Here is a 16,038-nt window from a genome sequence, read left to right on the forward strand (position 1 = left end):
CGTGCTACCAGCTGTGCAAAGTATAGAAGGCTACTAAACTGCGTACAAACTGACAGTGTTTACTTGTTGTCACGTTAGCCTACAGATACAACGGAGCTGACATGTAGCGGGCTGCTACAACGTTTGCTTGAATGTTTCAAATTGTATCGCTACGTAACTGTACTGTTATGTCCCTTACCTTGGCGTTGTATTCAGTAAAAAGTTTTCCTGAACAAAGAAAATTTGTTTTGATCCGATCTCCATTTAATTCCAAAACAAATACACCCCTCACTAAAACCAATTTGCGACAGTGTTCGGAGACTCCAGGCCACAAGGTGGCAAGGGAGTGCAACCAAAACAGATCCTCCTCATAGTATCTTAAAGTTTTAATGGGTTTTCTTTTGGAAAGCTGTCTCAAGTGAACACATAAGGAACTGCAGTTTTGGTAGTTTTGTGTAATTGTTTTAAAAGTCTCGTTCAAATAAAGTTGTATTTGTATTATCATTAGAGTGGTCTGAGTTATCAGGTTAATACTGTGATGATGTTAGTTTTTGTTTTACTTCTTTTCTTGTTTTTAATTGTTGTTTTGTCTTTTACAGTTCCCTATAGTTAAGCTGTCACAGTAAGATCTGCTCTCCAAAACAAATGCATGCCTTGACTACAGTGGGTGCTAGTGCTTATGGGGAACAGTGTTTTTATCCCAGAAAACCACTTGCTTTTCCAGATAGTCAAAAAACAATTCCTAGGCTTTTCAATCAACAAGTTGGAAGTGATATGTCGTAGTTGTTAAACAGAATTAAAATATCACTAAAGCAGGCAAAGTTTGACCTGCCACCTTCGAGCTTAGCACACAGGTGCACCTATTTAGGCCGCAGTCAGCAGGTGAGCAAACTGCCTGTCAACACTGTTGCTTGACATTTTTAGTATCAACATAAAAACAGTTTGTTTTGAACTGAATTTTTCAGTTTAAATTCACACTAAAAGTCTTGAAGAAAGTTATTGTGCTGTAATCTTTACACATATATAAATGCTCAATAAAAAATCAGATGTGTAATACACTTTACTTCAGGCAAAAATCTGTGAAGGTCAGTATTTTGACTGGATAAAACAGCCTCACTGTTACTGACGCCATGACCTGTTCTGTTAAGGGTTTGGTGTCTGTCTCCATCTAGTGGCCACATGATGAATGACACCATGAAGGGAAAGAGAGTTTCTGTATGAGCATTACTTATAAACAGACATACTGACTCTACGGCGTCTCCTTTCCTTTTATTATTCATTAATCAATAACAACATTATAAATAACAGACATTGTAAGAAATTGCAGTGGAAAGCATGATACAAGGAAAAAAACGACACACACACACAAACACACATACACAGGACAAAGATCCCAACAGAAAACACAGGAATCAACATCTGGAATCCTCTTCATCTAAAAGTTGAAACTCTAAATGCAATTTGCATCAAAATATCAGCCACTCTTTGCCTAATCACTACATCCAACTGCTTTAACTCTCATATAGTGCAGCTACATTTTACAGCACGGTTTCCAACAATCAAACTAACTTTGTTTAGGAATGATCAACCTGAGCTTAACTCAATTTAAGGTAAACTACTTCCCGTTTCCTTCATTGTTTTCTTTATAGATCAGTTTAATCATGGAAAGATTCTTTATTACTGAAGTGAATGATAAAACTCATTCCTCCTTCAAAATAAGAGCTGAATATCAACGTCCCACCTATCAAACTAACAACCTACCTCGACAGGCCCAAGTCACATGGAGGCCCAGAGGAGTCATATTGTCAATAAAGGCCTAGAAATACTCAGCGGGAGAAAGGGATTCAGGGTCCTTCGTGTGACTTTTAAAGTACTTTTACCACCAGAGGAAAGTTTTTTAGACAAAGAACAGCAGGATTCAAGTGTTCAGAAACTCAGATCTAGCAGCAGAGGGAACAAAAACCTCTGATTGTTTGACATCCAGAGCTGAAAGATGCTGCTTCAGTACAATACATCAAAATGAGGCACAAGCTGAGCTGTGAGGTCCTGACAGGAGGACTCGCAGCTGCAGACAGACATCAGAAAACTATGCAGAAAACCCAAGGCCAAAGAGTCTGACGGCAGAGTGAGTACTGATGCTATGGAGTGCTGGTTTTATAATACAGAGATAACATACTGATAGTCGTTTACTGTGTTGTTAAGCAGCAAATGCACATTTTAAAGCAAGTTCCAGCATTTTCTATGTGACTGTCTGAGTAAATGCACATTTAAACACCATGTGTGACAGCAGTATGAAGGCTGTATGTACAGTTTCATCAGACCACATTAAAACACAGATTGTTTTCCCCCCTTTAAGCAAAACTGCTCACAGATGCAGGCCAGCAGCTTTAAATACCCAGAATAAAAAACAACACTTAAAAAAAGTTCACATATAAAAAGTTTAACATCGAAAGTAATGCGTCAGAAGAGTATAAAATGACATATGAAGCTGATTTGTTTAAAACAAATAAAGGCAGATTGACCCTTTTCCAACAAAACGGGGTCCAGTGTCATTGGTGCCATTTTCTCCCCATCCTGTGACTTAATACATCCGTTTGCAGTCTTGTTTTATGTGCTCTGTTTTTTTCAAGTTATCCCAAGTCTCAGTGACAAAATTCAACTTTTTTTTTTACTATTTTCCTCTTTTTTTCTCGATCATTCCAGTGGTTCGTTGACCTCCCCGAAGGTCGTCCTGTCCGTAAAAAAAGTGCTGCAGATAGAAAAAGCTCAGAGAAGCAGGAAACTACAAAAACAACCCCAAGTTTAATCCAAGCACGGCTCACGAGGAGAGTTTGGAGTAGCTCGGAGGTGAAAACTTGCGCTTCAGGTATTTGATGATGTAGAGAGGAAGACAGCTGACCAACGTGATGGCCGACACCTTCCAGAGGAAAGGCCAAGTCGTGATGAAGGACAAGTCTGGAGGAGGAGAAGAAATTATCTTTAGTACACTTTTCTTCATAAGTGGGAGCATTTAGGAAACTCATGCATCAGATGAAACTTCTTTCAGTAGATATATAACAAAAAAGATGACAAGCAGTTGAGAATTTGCAAAATATCAGATTTGTTCGCAACATTTTGCAGTATTTGAATTCATCACATTGTGAAATAAGAAACAAATGGAGCAATGAACGATCAGACACACATGACACAGAGAATCAAGACCTGCAATGCAAAACAAAACACAACTCAAAGGAAAAAGACAAAAAGTTGACACTTTCACATATCACAGACGCAGAAATCACAGGTAAACAAAGACGTTTTGAGGAGAAGGTCGACGTGAACAACCAGGCTGCACACCTACCAAGAAAAGCTCCAAACGACACCCTGCCTATGCCTGTGAGCGACAAACAGACGCAAAAGAAACGCAGCAGAAACTGAGTGAGTGCAGCACAAAGGTTAGCAGTGAACAAAGAGACAGAAACAGAGAAACAGAGAGAGAAAGGGATGAAGCAGTAAAAGCACAGAGGGCTGGAGTAGTGCAGCTGAGGTGCCAAGAAGTGTTACAACAAAGGGAAGACAAAGCAGGTGCAGTGAAGACGACTGGAGTCCCTTGAAGTCCTCAGCGTATCTAACACTGGACTTCAGGAGTGCAACTATCTTTGACCTTCTCTCATCTTAACAAGAAGTGGTCAGAGCTGCAGAGGATCAATACCTCAAAGTAGAGCTGAATCAGTCATTACTCAGGTGGTTTTCTCATCAAACTGTCACAGTTATTTAGAACAGCACCACATATATATGAAACCCCAAAAGATTCATAATTTAAAAAAATAAAAACAATATTTTGAAATAAATACCATTTTGATAAATAACAAAAAAATATGTAACATGACCATTAAATTGTAAAATATGGCATGATATCATGAAATATGTTTTATTATTCTTTAATTTTAAATTATTGTGATTAAATATTTCATAATTATTATTTTAACAATTTCATACTTTTTAAAATGACTTTTTATCTATTTTCCAAGCTTTTATAAAATTAAAAATCAGTACTATCTGATAAAAGCTTAAAAAAATGAATAAAAAGACATAATTTTAAAAAGTATGAAATGTTAAAATAATAATTGTGAAATATTTAGTTATAATAATTTGATATTAAAGAATAATCAAACATATTTCATAAAAAATGCTTTATTTCACAGTTTAATGGCCATATTATATATTTGTCTGTTATTTATCAAAATGGTATTTATTTCAAACTGTTGTTTTCACTTATTTAATTATGAATCTTTCAGGGCTCTATAAATATACTGCTTGTTTTTTAGCTCTATGAATAAGTAATGGGAACTTTTATATTTTCAGATGCTTTTTAAGACTTAAAAAATTGTTGGATTGATCTTCTTAGTGCTGGAGAGTCAAAACAAGAATTTTTTAAATTTTCTTTTCTAGTGTATGTGACACTTAATTATCCTAAAAATCAATTCCTAAAGAAAAAAAACTCAAGAGAACAAGTTTTGTGCCAAAAACAGTGTCCTGCAATAAATTCAATTCTGCCTCAAAGCCCCAGTGAAGAATTTTTAGCCTGTTATAATTCAGACTGAAACTTTAATAGTTTTAACCACTGCCACAGGGTAGGTGAGTTAAAGCTCCTGTAAGGAAATTTTTACTTGTTATAAAACAGACTAAAATAAACACTGATGCTTCCGTATGACCTACTAAAGTAACAAGATCATACGTAAGAAAACATAATTTATACTATTTTTTAATGGATGTAACTACTGTTGCAGGGTAGGTGTCAGATGAAGCAGGTTAAAGCTCCTGTGAGGAGATTTAATCTGGTTATAAAACATACTGAGACTAACTGTTTCACATCTTTATGACCTACAAAAGCAAAATAGATCATCAGCAACGCAACTGAAAATTTCTGTTTTGTAGTTTTTAATAGTCTGTAAGGGGGTAGGTGTCAGACCAGGACGTAAACAGCAATCTAAAGAAAACATTTATATATATATTTTGATCCCAAATACTCATAGTGAGTGTTATTTCTGACTGGTAAAAGAGATCTGGAAAGAAAAAGAAGTACCACCTAGCCCCACAGGGTGGCAGCGAATCAATGTAAACACAAAGTTCCTCAAAGGAGCTTTAAAGCACAGTGCTAAAACAGCCTACTTTTTTTTTTTTTAATAATTAAGGGTGACATTTCCATAGTGGCGTATTGCATTCACCATTTTTTTTTTAAAATCCCTGTTTTTACAACATAACTATCTCATAAAAACAGGATTTTTTTAAATTTATTTTTGAATTTCCTGTTTTCACGAGATACTATCCGATAAAAACAGAAAATATTTATTTTTGGTAGTTATGTCATAAAAACAGGAGTTTTTTTAAGTGAATGCGATACGCCACCGACTTCTCATTACAAACACAAACGACTCATGTATAAGGCAAAAGATAAGAATTATCAATGTATTCCAGAGGGGATTCTGTACAAATTTTAAAGTGGAATTCAAAGAAATAAAAAACAAAACAAAAAAAATCAGAATTACTCATCCTGGGGTCCCTGTAAAACTGAGAGGTCTGTAACGCCACATTATGTAATAACACCCCAATATGTAATAATGTAATTAATTTTCATTTCAATGCGTAATGACGCCGCATTTCGTTGGATGTTTTCCCTTCTTTGTATTTCTCACTTTTCTTGTCCCTTTTTATCTGTCCTAGTTGATTAAAGCTAAAATGCCCCCTAAATTAACTTTGACAGAAACTAGAAAGATATAAAAAAAAAAAATTGACACCTACCGAAGTATTCGTTGAGGAAGGCGAGGGAAGCCAAGTAACACCCGAGGCTGAAGAACTCTGCGACAACCATGAGCCAGTGCCACGTCCGGATGGTGAGCGCCACCATCAAAAGTTCGGTCAGGATAAGCGCTGTGAAGGAGATGGCGACCACGTGCACAAACTCCGACTCAAACAGCACCAGAGCACCGTACATGAGGATACCACCTGGTGGCGCCAGAGGGAGCAAACCGAACAAACGACAGAACCAGAAAAGTCATGTTTTTTGAGTGTGTTTCAATGATTTCCTGCAGGAATGTTTCTTTATGGGATCTTTTTTTAAACGTCTGACAGACTCAGAAGTGACACTGAGTTAAGAATCTGTCTGTCTGGAGACAATCTCTAATTCAATAACTTTATTCATAAGGATCAGATGCACAATGAGCTCCAGTGTCTCATCTTTAAGCATCCAGACATCTTCAGGCACCGCCTTCATCTTGATAACCCTTTAATTCATCATAACTCCACACTAATTGAGCCTAATGGCCTATAACTGATCACATAAGTGCTTTTTCATACTGAACTCATACAGCACATTCCAGAGAGGCAAACTCTGTAATAAATGAAGCCAGATTGGTGCCTAATAAACGTCTTCATGTTTCTTTTTCTCCCCCTCAGACCTGGTTTTGGCCTTTAATTAAAAACCTGGAGCTGTCAGGAAGCCACGCTCGAGCAGGAACATAGATCTTTCTCACACGCTGCATGGCTTAGCGATTACAGAAATATCGATTTACTGGACAGACAAAAGGCTGCATGTAAAAGCAGAGGGCGGTCGGAAACTTAAGATACTGAGAAAGTGACTGTCTGGGAGTTTGAAGGGGCCCGGGGACCCTGGTATTAGACTCAGAAGAAATGATGAAATGGAGGTTGAGGACTTGCTTTGACAGTCTACAGCACATGATGGGTCTTTTGTTACAGATACAGTCTAGTCGAAGGCGCACTGAGTCATTTTAATGAAGTGATGTAATAAAAAACTGGTGAAACATAAATAAGCTCTGGAATGAGTCTTACCTTGATACACACTGATCAAAACCCAAATGAGGAAGGTTTTGAAGGACAATGAACGTCCCTGGAAGAGAAACAGAGTCCAGTTATGAGCAGGTCAAAGTTTCTAGAAAATTTAGAAGTGAAAAAATATGTTGTTCAAAAGAAGTTAAAGGTCTCATGTTATGCAAAAATCACTTAATTAAGTCTTTTAGGGAAATTTGTGGGTCTTTGGCTTTTCTCACAGCCCACAAAATGTGATATTTAATGATAAAACCTGTATTTAGTACTTGTGAATGTAAAATCCTGACCTGAAAGGAGCTGTTTATGGATTTGCCGACATCAGCGATTCTCCACCGAACCCCCTCCCTGCCCACTCCCTTCCCAGCTGCTGCTCCAGCAGCCATCACTGCCATCACTGCTCTGTTTTTGGCTGTAAACAGCCACATAGTTCCATGCACAAGCTTCCCATCTCAGAAGAAGACAAGACTAAGCAGCTAGAGTTCATTTATCAAGGAAATGTGCCAGCTACACTCAGTAAAGTCCGTGCATATGTGTGCTAGTCACTTCACGGCCGACTGCTTTTCCAACTTTGGACAGTACAACAGAGGGCTTGCGAATAGACTGGTCCTGAATCCAGGCGCATTACTAACCATCAGCCAACAAACCTCAGACTCTGGAAATGTGAGTATTCTAAATGCTGTGTGCTGTGGAGCAGATGTAAGAGCTTTTCCTCAGTTTCCCCCCTGTTTCTGTGTTAGCGTCAGGATGCTAACTTTGGCTGCGGTTAGCCTGTTGTTTTAGCCTGTAAAGTTACGGTAAATGAGCTTCCCTGTTTTCTAAACATTGTGTACTCGGAGCTCGTGGCGCCGCTCTCAGTGACGTGGAAGAGCGGGGTTGTATCAGCGGTGGCTCATTTACATATGAAGGCCACGCCCACTAAATCAGAGCGTTCTGAACAGAGGGGCTATGAGAGCCTGGAAACAATGCTGCTGTGCTTGATTTATTGGCTTTTTGGACCAAAACATGTTACTACCATTTCATTAAGACAGCAATGATCCATATTAAACCGCAGAAAAGGAGCAGAATATGGGACCTTTAAAACAGGGGAGCTGTACCTTTGTGAGGTCTTTGTAAAGCTCAGGGTAGAGAAGAGCCATCTCAGGCTTCACGTCTTGGTCCAGAACCAAAGAGAACACAGGAAACATGGTGTACATGGTGGCATACCTTCACACAAAGAAGCAGCGTTAAGAAACATGTTTAAGTGATACAATGAAACTAGAGTTATACTTTAATACTGAAAGAACTGATATGGACTCCTTCCTTTTCAAACAAGACTAACCAGACTTCAAGATGAGGAACTTACCCAACCATGAGGAAACCCTGGTACAGTGGCACAGAGGCAAAGTAAAAGACGGAGGAGAAGACGGCCTGAGGGAGAGGAAACAAAGTGAAACTCCAAGTTATTCCTAAATTTCTTCAGCCACGTTGTGGAAAATTGTCTCTGGTCTCACCACAAAGAAAATGAAAATGATTGAAACCAGGCTTTGAAAACAAAACATCAACAAACTTTATAAGACACAGATGATTGTTAAAAGAAGATTCAGTAAACAAGTTTTCAGTTTGACCAACATAAGATTGTTTACTCAGTGGTTAAATGACTTCAGTACCTGCATGGTGGAGATGATCATTCCTCTGTGCATGACGAACTGACCCAGCGCGGCTGAGCGCTTGTAGCTGTTCCTGCCGTGAACCATGAGCAGGCGGCCGATGTGCTTAAACTGAGTGATGGAGAAGTCTGCAGCCAGGGACGCCTGCTTCCCTTCCTGTGGGTACATCAGAAAGAGATTATAGGAATCACCAAAAACAATAATAAAAGCAAGTTCTCAATCCTTTTATTGATGATAATGCCAGGAGTGAACTGGAGTGGGCCCCCAGTGGGAAAGATTTAGATTTCACATTCACAGATAATATGGAGATTATACTAAGAGGGTCTTTACCTTTCCTTCAATTCCAATCCCGCAGTCTGCAGCCTGGATCATACTGACATCGTTCCCTCCATCACCTGTCACCACAGGAAACATGTACATTGAGAAAACTGCACATAACCGTAGATGGTATTCATGTGGTTTGACACTGTGGCTGGTTCAAAGCTTGTGCTGATTTTCTCAGTGAGCTTTGACTGCCACCTTGTGGACACAGCAGGTATGGTACATAAGTGTGACTCAAAGGATCATTTTTACTTTCAAAACTAACTAAAATTGACTGATGATGACATGCAGAGGTTGCTTTTTAAAGTCTGTATGGCCTTGACTTTAGAATACTACCATGTTGACTTTCTTAAGTTTGTTGACAGAATCGATTTCAATCCAAAATGCACCTTAAATTAATACTTTCCAAATCTAAGAGGAGATTCTTTTCATCTATTTTTTTAGGCTTACAAACCAAATTTGCATCTAACCCTGGGACATAAATACTTCTTTTGAGACTAAGCTTTTAATGAAATGAATAACAACAATTTAATGTCGAAGTAACAGTATGCACATGAATGTTTTGTTGAATTTTCCCTGTTCAAAAATAAAACTCATAAAACTATTAAAATATCTACTTGTAAAATTTCAACAAAAGAAACCACAAGTTTCTCAGAGCTTGTGAAAAATTGTGATTGTATCGGCTATTTTTTACATTCAGCGTATGTTCTCAACTCTTAAAAGTCAACAAACCTATGCGCAATAAAATGAAAAGGCAAAACATCTTAATTTTCTGTGTGGGCTGTTTCTTGTAGGTTTTACATCATGTTGTGTGTTGCTTCACATCATACTCACTTATACTGGATCAAGTTCCCAAAACACTCGCTGTGAATCACCCTGCACTGGTTTTGATCTTAGATAAATATGTTACCAGGTCCTTTCTTCTCCAAAGCTGCATGTTTTTCCACAAAATCTGCATTTTGGTGTCCGAGCCTTTTAGGAGGTAAGGGAATGCAGGTGACAGGTCGACGAACTCCTGATGCCACATCTTTATTTTTTCTTTATTTCTACTTCAACTCTATTTTTTATATTTTTGTAATATTTAGTGTGTCTTGACAATAATTGTACAGAAAGAGTGTGGTTAACTGGAGTCAAATTACTTGTATTCTAGAGATACTCGGCAAATGAATTCTGAAGCTCGTGCCAGCTAATCAGAATGACAGCGTCTACACGAAACCATGAAGCCGGAGTTTTCCAAAATCTTCACTTTGCCGGAGTTTTCAGAAAACATCGGTTTTAGTGTCGTAAAGCTGCACTTTTGTTGTATTTTGAGACATTCTCCTCTGTGGATACACACCTATGGCGCACGTTCTGTTGGCCGTGTGCTGCTGCAGGAGCGTGACGATCTGGGCCTTCTGGGTCGGGGAGCAGCGACAGCAGACCACCGCTGGACACTGACACGCCAGCTCCACAAACTCGTGCTCGTAATACCGCAAACACACCTGCAACACAAACACACACAGACAGAGGATCAATGACTGGATGATAGATGTGAAAACATGACCTGCTCCTCCTGCTTCGCTGTTACAAACAAGTTCAAATTGTTCTACTTTCTGCATAAATGAACAAAATGCTTTTTGATTTACTTCCTCTCCAAATCCTAAAGGAGCTTCTCTGAACTCTTCAGTATTATTTTTGGATGAAAAGTACTTTTTATTCTCTCATTGCATGTTTGGCTTCACCCTCAGCATCATCTGCTGCAGCAGGAAGTGTCACAGTGTTGTGTTTTGTGGTGTTGTGTTGTAGTACCTCTAAGGAGTCTCCAGAGATGACCAGAGCGCAGTCATGTTTCCTTCTGAAGGCGTTCAGCTCCAGATGGGCCTCTCCTCTGTTTGAGACCTGCTCGAGAGGGAGAATATGAAGGGTTTTTATTGTCATGTCTGAAAGAGTAGAGGCTTTATGATTTTACATCAGGGAGACAGAGGAACAAACGCACGGGTTTGAAGACGTGGATGTCTTGGTTTCTGGAGACTAAGTGGGAGCTTTTGGCGATGCATGTGGCCGTCTCAAGTTTGTCTCCTGTCAGCATCCAGATCTGAGCAGAAAACATGAGAAACAACCGTTTTTTTCAAATGCAACAACAACAACAAAAAAAAAAGTTATTATTTTAGATAAGTTTGTATTTCCTTTTCTCACCTTGATGCCAGCATTTCGGAGCAGCTCCAGTGTGGGTCTGACGTCAGCTTGCAGCTGATCCTCCACACCAGTCAGACACAGGAGCTCCATCTCCCTCTCCAGACTCTCCACCACTGCTGCAACCTTCAACGCACGATCATGGATGCTTAGCTTGGCCTGGTTGTAGCGGCTCTGCACAAAAAGAAAGAGGAGGGAAAAGGGAGATGGAAGAGGAGATCATATCAGAATCAGAATGGGGAAGAGGTGATTTAAGTGACTTTGAACGTGGCATGGTTGTTGGTCTGAATATTTCAGAAACTGCTGATCTACTGGGATTTTAACCCACAACCATCTCTGGGTTTACAGAGAATGGTCCCAAAAAGAGAAAATATCCAGTGAGCAGCAGTTCTGTGGGCCAAAATGCCTTGTTGATGCCAGAGGTCAGAGGAGAATGGACAGACTGGTTGGAGCTGATAGAAAGGCAACAGTAACTTAAACAACCACTGGTTACAACCGAGGTCTGCAGAAGAGCATCTCTGAACACACAACACGTCCAACCTTGAGGCAGATGGGCTACAGCAGCAGAAGACCACACCGGGTGACCCTCCTGTCAGCTAAGAACAGGAAACTGAGGCTACAATTCACACAGCAACACCAAAACTGGACAATAGAAGATTGGAAAAACGTTGCCTGGTCTGATGAGTCTGGACTTCTGCTCCACATTCGGATGGTAGGGTCAGAATTTGGCCTCAACAACATGAAAGCATGGATCCATCCTGCCTTGTATCAACGGTTCAGGCTGCTGCTGCTGGTGTAATGGTGTGGGGGATATTTTCTTGGCTCACTTTGGGCCCCTTAGTACCAAGTGAGCATGGTTTAAAGTCCACAGCCTACCTGAGTATTGTTGCTGACCATGTCCATCCCTTTATGAGCACAGTGTACCCATCTTCTGATGGCTACTTCCAGCAGGATAACGCTCCATGTCATAAAGCTGGAATCCTCTCAGACTGGTTTCTTCAACATGACAATGAGTTCCCTGTACTCAAATGTCCTCCACAGTCCCCAGATCTCAATCCAGTAGAGCAGCTTTGGGATGTGGTGGAACGGGAGATTCTCATCATGGATGTTCAGCTGACAAATCTGCAGCAACTGTGTGATGCTATCATGTCAATATGGACCAAACTCTCTGAGGAAAGTTTCCAGGACCTTGTTGAATCTATGCCAAGGATTAAGACAGATCTGAAGGCAAAAGGGGGTCCAACCCAGTACTAGCAAGGTCTACCTAATAAAGTGGCTGCTGAGTGTGGTTTGATATTCATCACAAGACTACTTACTTTAAACATCAAGGGAAGACAAAATGGGAACATTAAGGGCAAAGGGCAGTAAAGAACACAGTTCATACCTCAAAGTCCTGATACTGCTCCTCAGACAGAGACTTCTTGGCCACAACCAGCGTCCTCAGCCCTTCCCTGGCCATGTTTCCGCACTGACACACAGAAAGGAAAGATCAGTAAACTAAGAGACACACACTTTGTTTTGGCTGCTCGTCTTAATCTTTATTTCAAGGCTGAGTTTGAAGATTCTCCATGTTTAAGTGAATGTTTGTTAATTATAATAATACAGTTTAATTACAGGGCAGATCATCTCTTCTATGCGAGCAGCTGCAGTATAAGAACACCATGTTCAGTGCCGTCAATAGCAGCATATTGTTACCAACACCAAAGAAATCAATGGTGAATAACATGGCCTGAGGAGGATTTCAGAGGACACAGTAAAACAAAGGGATGGATGGCAGTTTATTTTTGATATGAAACACCAATGGGGCGGATCTGTCCTGTTGATTGGTTATTGACGAGCAGAGTAACCGTAGCGCCGGCTGATTTGACAGCGGGATATTAGAGCCAACAGGACATCATTAGCACCATTGTTCAAGAATATGACATACTGTAATTACCACAACTTTATGTAGGTCACTAATTAAATCAAACGCTGCCCCCAGTGCTAAATGACTCAATAATGCCAATATAATTATGAACATACGCACACAAGACCTTCAAACACCAGGCCGGCTGCAGATCTCTGCATGAATGTCCTGATTACGAGAGGACGAGACCAGAAATGATCAAAACATGCACTGATGTGGGGACTATACTTTACTCCTTTCATAACAGCAGGAATTTTCCTACTTGTTTTTTTAATATTTAATGAGAAGATTTATGATCTTTCTAAAAGATACTTTAACACAAGATGTTACCACACAGTCCTATAAAACAGAGGATTACTAAAAAAGTTTCTTTTCATTCAGGGGGTTTTGGAACTTCTGAAAAAAAGTGTATTATCTTGTGCAGAAGTTAGAGATCAAATATCTTGTTTGCAAAAGTTTTTTTTACACTGTGAGCACAATGTTATCAACTGCTTTGGTTTATGATTTAATAGCATTATTCTCCGGATATCTGAAGGTGCATCCCATGTTTTGGTCATTTGAGAACATCAAATCTTTTCATTATAAATGTGAAAGTTTAAACTGAGTGAAAGTGTTTTTTATCCATGAGGTATGTTTGAGAGGAGTATCAGATTTATAACAAAACACAATTCATCAGTTCCACTTTAATGTTCCCCTTGTTCACTTTGATGTATTTTAGACACTATTTGATCTCCAAACTATGAAATCTGGGGATTTGCTAGCCCTGTCACTTAGGGATGGGTACCGAATTGGGTACTTTTATAGATAAGCCGCGTTTCCACCAAACAGACCGGTTCGGTTCGTCTCGGTACGGCACATTTTGTGGCATTTCCACTGACTTATCCCGGGACACATCCTCAAATAACCGAGAGGAGCCCATTTTTTGGGACCCTTCCGTATGGGTGCCAGACTGAACTGATCCACTCTCAGAAGGTGGAGCAACACACTGCAGATTGTTCATTGGTTAAAATCACAGAGAGGACGAAATGCTGCATGTCTTCCATCTTTGCTCTTTGTTTACTGTGTCGCGTTTTTCTTCTTTGTTGAATTTATTAGCGGGTTAAGCTGTGTCTCGCTGCTACGGCGTCACGCTATTGTTTAACAGCTGCGGCTTCCGGCTTACACGCCGCTGACCACGAGAGGGCACAGTTCGCTGTGGAAACGCAAACAGGATCAGGCTTAACTGTACTAAACTGTGCCACTTGGTGGAAACACGACCATAGGTACCGACTTAAAATTTGTCAAAAGTACCAGGTACCGAGTCACGTAAAATCGGAACCTGATACCATGTTTAGGTACCTAAATGCATCCTTGAGACTGTGAGGGAGTGGAAAAGGAGGTGATTTTATATAGTAGTTTATATAATACAAACAAATATGTTGAATTGAAAAGAATTTAGATATATTACAAAAATTGATATTTTTTACCACATCAACACACAAAAGTACAGAGAATTGTTTCCATTGAGTACCGATACTGATTGCCAGGTATCAGGAATCGGTACCGTATCGTTTCAAATGTGAAAGGTACCCATCATTACTGTCAATACTATTTTTATATCATTTTGAGACTTCTAAATAAAATTCAATTGAACAAACTGCACCCCATCACGATGAAAGGGCTATGCAATGGAAAAATTTAAACACCGAGACTTTTTTCAGACTGAATCCTGAAAAAGGTTCATGGTTTTTGAACTTAAACGATGGTTTGCATCAATCAAACCAGTGACATGTTAAGAGCAAGAGCAGGGTAACTAGAAGTCTATGTATTTTAACATCTGTATCACCTTCAGTGTTTGATCCTATCCCTCTTTCTTTCATGAAACAGTAAGACAAACCTCTGTATTTATAGCATACTGTATCCTGCCAAAGTTGTGAATTTCAGCCGTTTAACAAAGTGATTGTAAGGATAACAGTGTAGATAACTGATGTTTAAAATCAAGTTTGAATAACATAGAGGAAGTTTTGATGGATCATCAGTATGTTGTATATAACAGACAGATCTCTCACCTCCTCCTCCAGCCAGTCGTTATACTGGACGATGCTTGCCATGGCAACATCAGCACCCTTCATGTAGAAAGTGATGTCTCCTGTTGACTCCTCCTGAAAAAAAACCCAAACATTTGTTGGTTTCCTGTCCACGACTGCAGAAACATTCATTTTTACACAAACATGTTAAAGATGAATGACACAACAGCTTGTTTACATGTCAAAGAACTCAGTTTTATGAGGAGTTTAGTTTAGAATAAAAAGGGAATGATAAAATGATTGATAGCTCTGCTGACCAGTGTGGGTCCTGCTGGGCTGAGTTTCCTGTACTAGCTAAATAAGAGATGAAACAATGAGAGTAAACGTAACCAAATGTAACTAAGCTTTTCATAACGATTTGTTAATTACTTAGCTACAAAGAGCCAGTTCTTTTGGTTTTCACAGTGCAAAATGTGGGAATTTTGGCTTCATTTTTTGTTTAAAAGAAGGAGGTAAAGGCATGTCGCCCATCTATATATACACTCAATATTATCCTCATGGGTTTAACAGCAACAAAAATGAATTCATAAGCACGTTTGTCGTTGAATCATCTGTTTGATAATCTTAAAAGTCCCACACAGGAAGCTGAATCCACACATTATTTTTGTTACACACGAGCTCACACACCCTGACGATGATGCCCATCCTCTTGCTCTCTGAGGTGAAGGGGAAGATCTGCAGGATGTAGAAGGAGAGAATCTGTCCTGAGGGAGTCTTCAGCTGCAGGGAGGTCAGGTCTCTGTTCACCAGGGTCAGACCGACGCTCTCCGTCCAACGCACCAGCTCCACCTGAGGAACACACACGGATAAATCTCTTACTGAAGCAAAGATCACAAACTCTGGGACCAGTCTCCACCTTCAAAATGAAGCCTTTTCTATTCTTTTTTTTGTATATTTACTGTTACCACTCAATCCAAAAACAGTCCCAATCAAAGGCTGCCAGATCCAGAAACTGATGGAATATTAGTGAAGTTTTGGTGTGAAGACAAGTCATGAGAGAGCTCAAGTATCTCCAGAGCTGCTGCGCTCTCCTCCTTCAGCTCCTTATAAGTGTTTTTCTGTTTCTCTTTCCTCTTTCTCTCCTCAGCAGGAACTGCGGCCCCCGAGTGAGCGTTCAGCTGCA

The 16,038-nt window shown here is 39.7% G+C and overlaps 1 protein-coding gene across 3 annotated transcripts in view; it reads right to left on the bottom strand.

Annotated features, from left to right (window-relative positions):
- Positions 1 to 1,236: 1,236 nt before the first annotated feature.
- The window catches only part of atp9b (ATPase phospholipid transporting 9B), a 53,657-nt gene continuing 38,855 nt past the window's right edge, over positions 1,237 to 16,038 (bottom strand). For 2 of the 3 annotated variants that reach the window (XM_074686775.1, XM_074686777.1), the window contains 15 exons: positions 15,543 to 15,704; positions 14,898 to 14,990; positions 12,328 to 12,411; positions 10,947 to 11,117; positions 10,747 to 10,845; positions 10,560 to 10,649; positions 10,108 to 10,252; positions 8,781 to 8,845; positions 8,451 to 8,606; positions 8,147 to 8,211; positions 7,899 to 8,007; positions 6,808 to 6,865; positions 5,761 to 5,964; positions 3,320 to 3,352; positions 1,237 to 2,934 (listed from right to left, as the gene is read on the bottom strand). In XM_074686775.1, coding sequence (XP_074542876.1) covers positions 2,798 to 2,934; positions 3,320 to 3,352; positions 5,761 to 5,964; positions 6,808 to 6,865; positions 7,899 to 8,007; positions 8,147 to 8,211; positions 8,451 to 8,606; positions 8,781 to 8,845; positions 10,108 to 10,252; positions 10,560 to 10,649; positions 10,747 to 10,845; positions 10,947 to 11,117; positions 12,328 to 12,411; positions 14,898 to 14,990; positions 15,543 to 15,704 — 1,671 coding nt within the window. In that variant the 3' untranslated portion in view covers positions 1,237 to 2,797. The remainder of the gene's footprint in view (positions 2,935 to 3,319; positions 3,353 to 5,760; positions 5,965 to 6,807; positions 6,866 to 7,898; positions 8,008 to 8,146; positions 8,212 to 8,450; positions 8,607 to 8,780; positions 8,846 to 10,107; positions 10,253 to 10,559; positions 10,650 to 10,746; positions 10,846 to 10,946; positions 11,118 to 12,327; positions 12,412 to 14,897; positions 14,991 to 15,542; positions 15,705 to 16,038) is intronic. The other variant, XM_074686776.1, reaches the window with a different exon arrangement.

The sequence above is a fragment of the Halichoeres trimaculatus genome, unplaced genomic scaffold (assembly GCF_033239565.1).
Source record: "Halichoeres trimaculatus isolate MK-OKI-2021-1 unplaced genomic scaffold, fHalTri1.1 fHalTri1_scaffold_14, whole genome shotgun sequence".
NCBI classification, from domain to species: domain Eukaryota; kingdom Metazoa; phylum Chordata; class Actinopteri; order Labriformes; family Labridae; genus Halichoeres; species Halichoeres trimaculatus.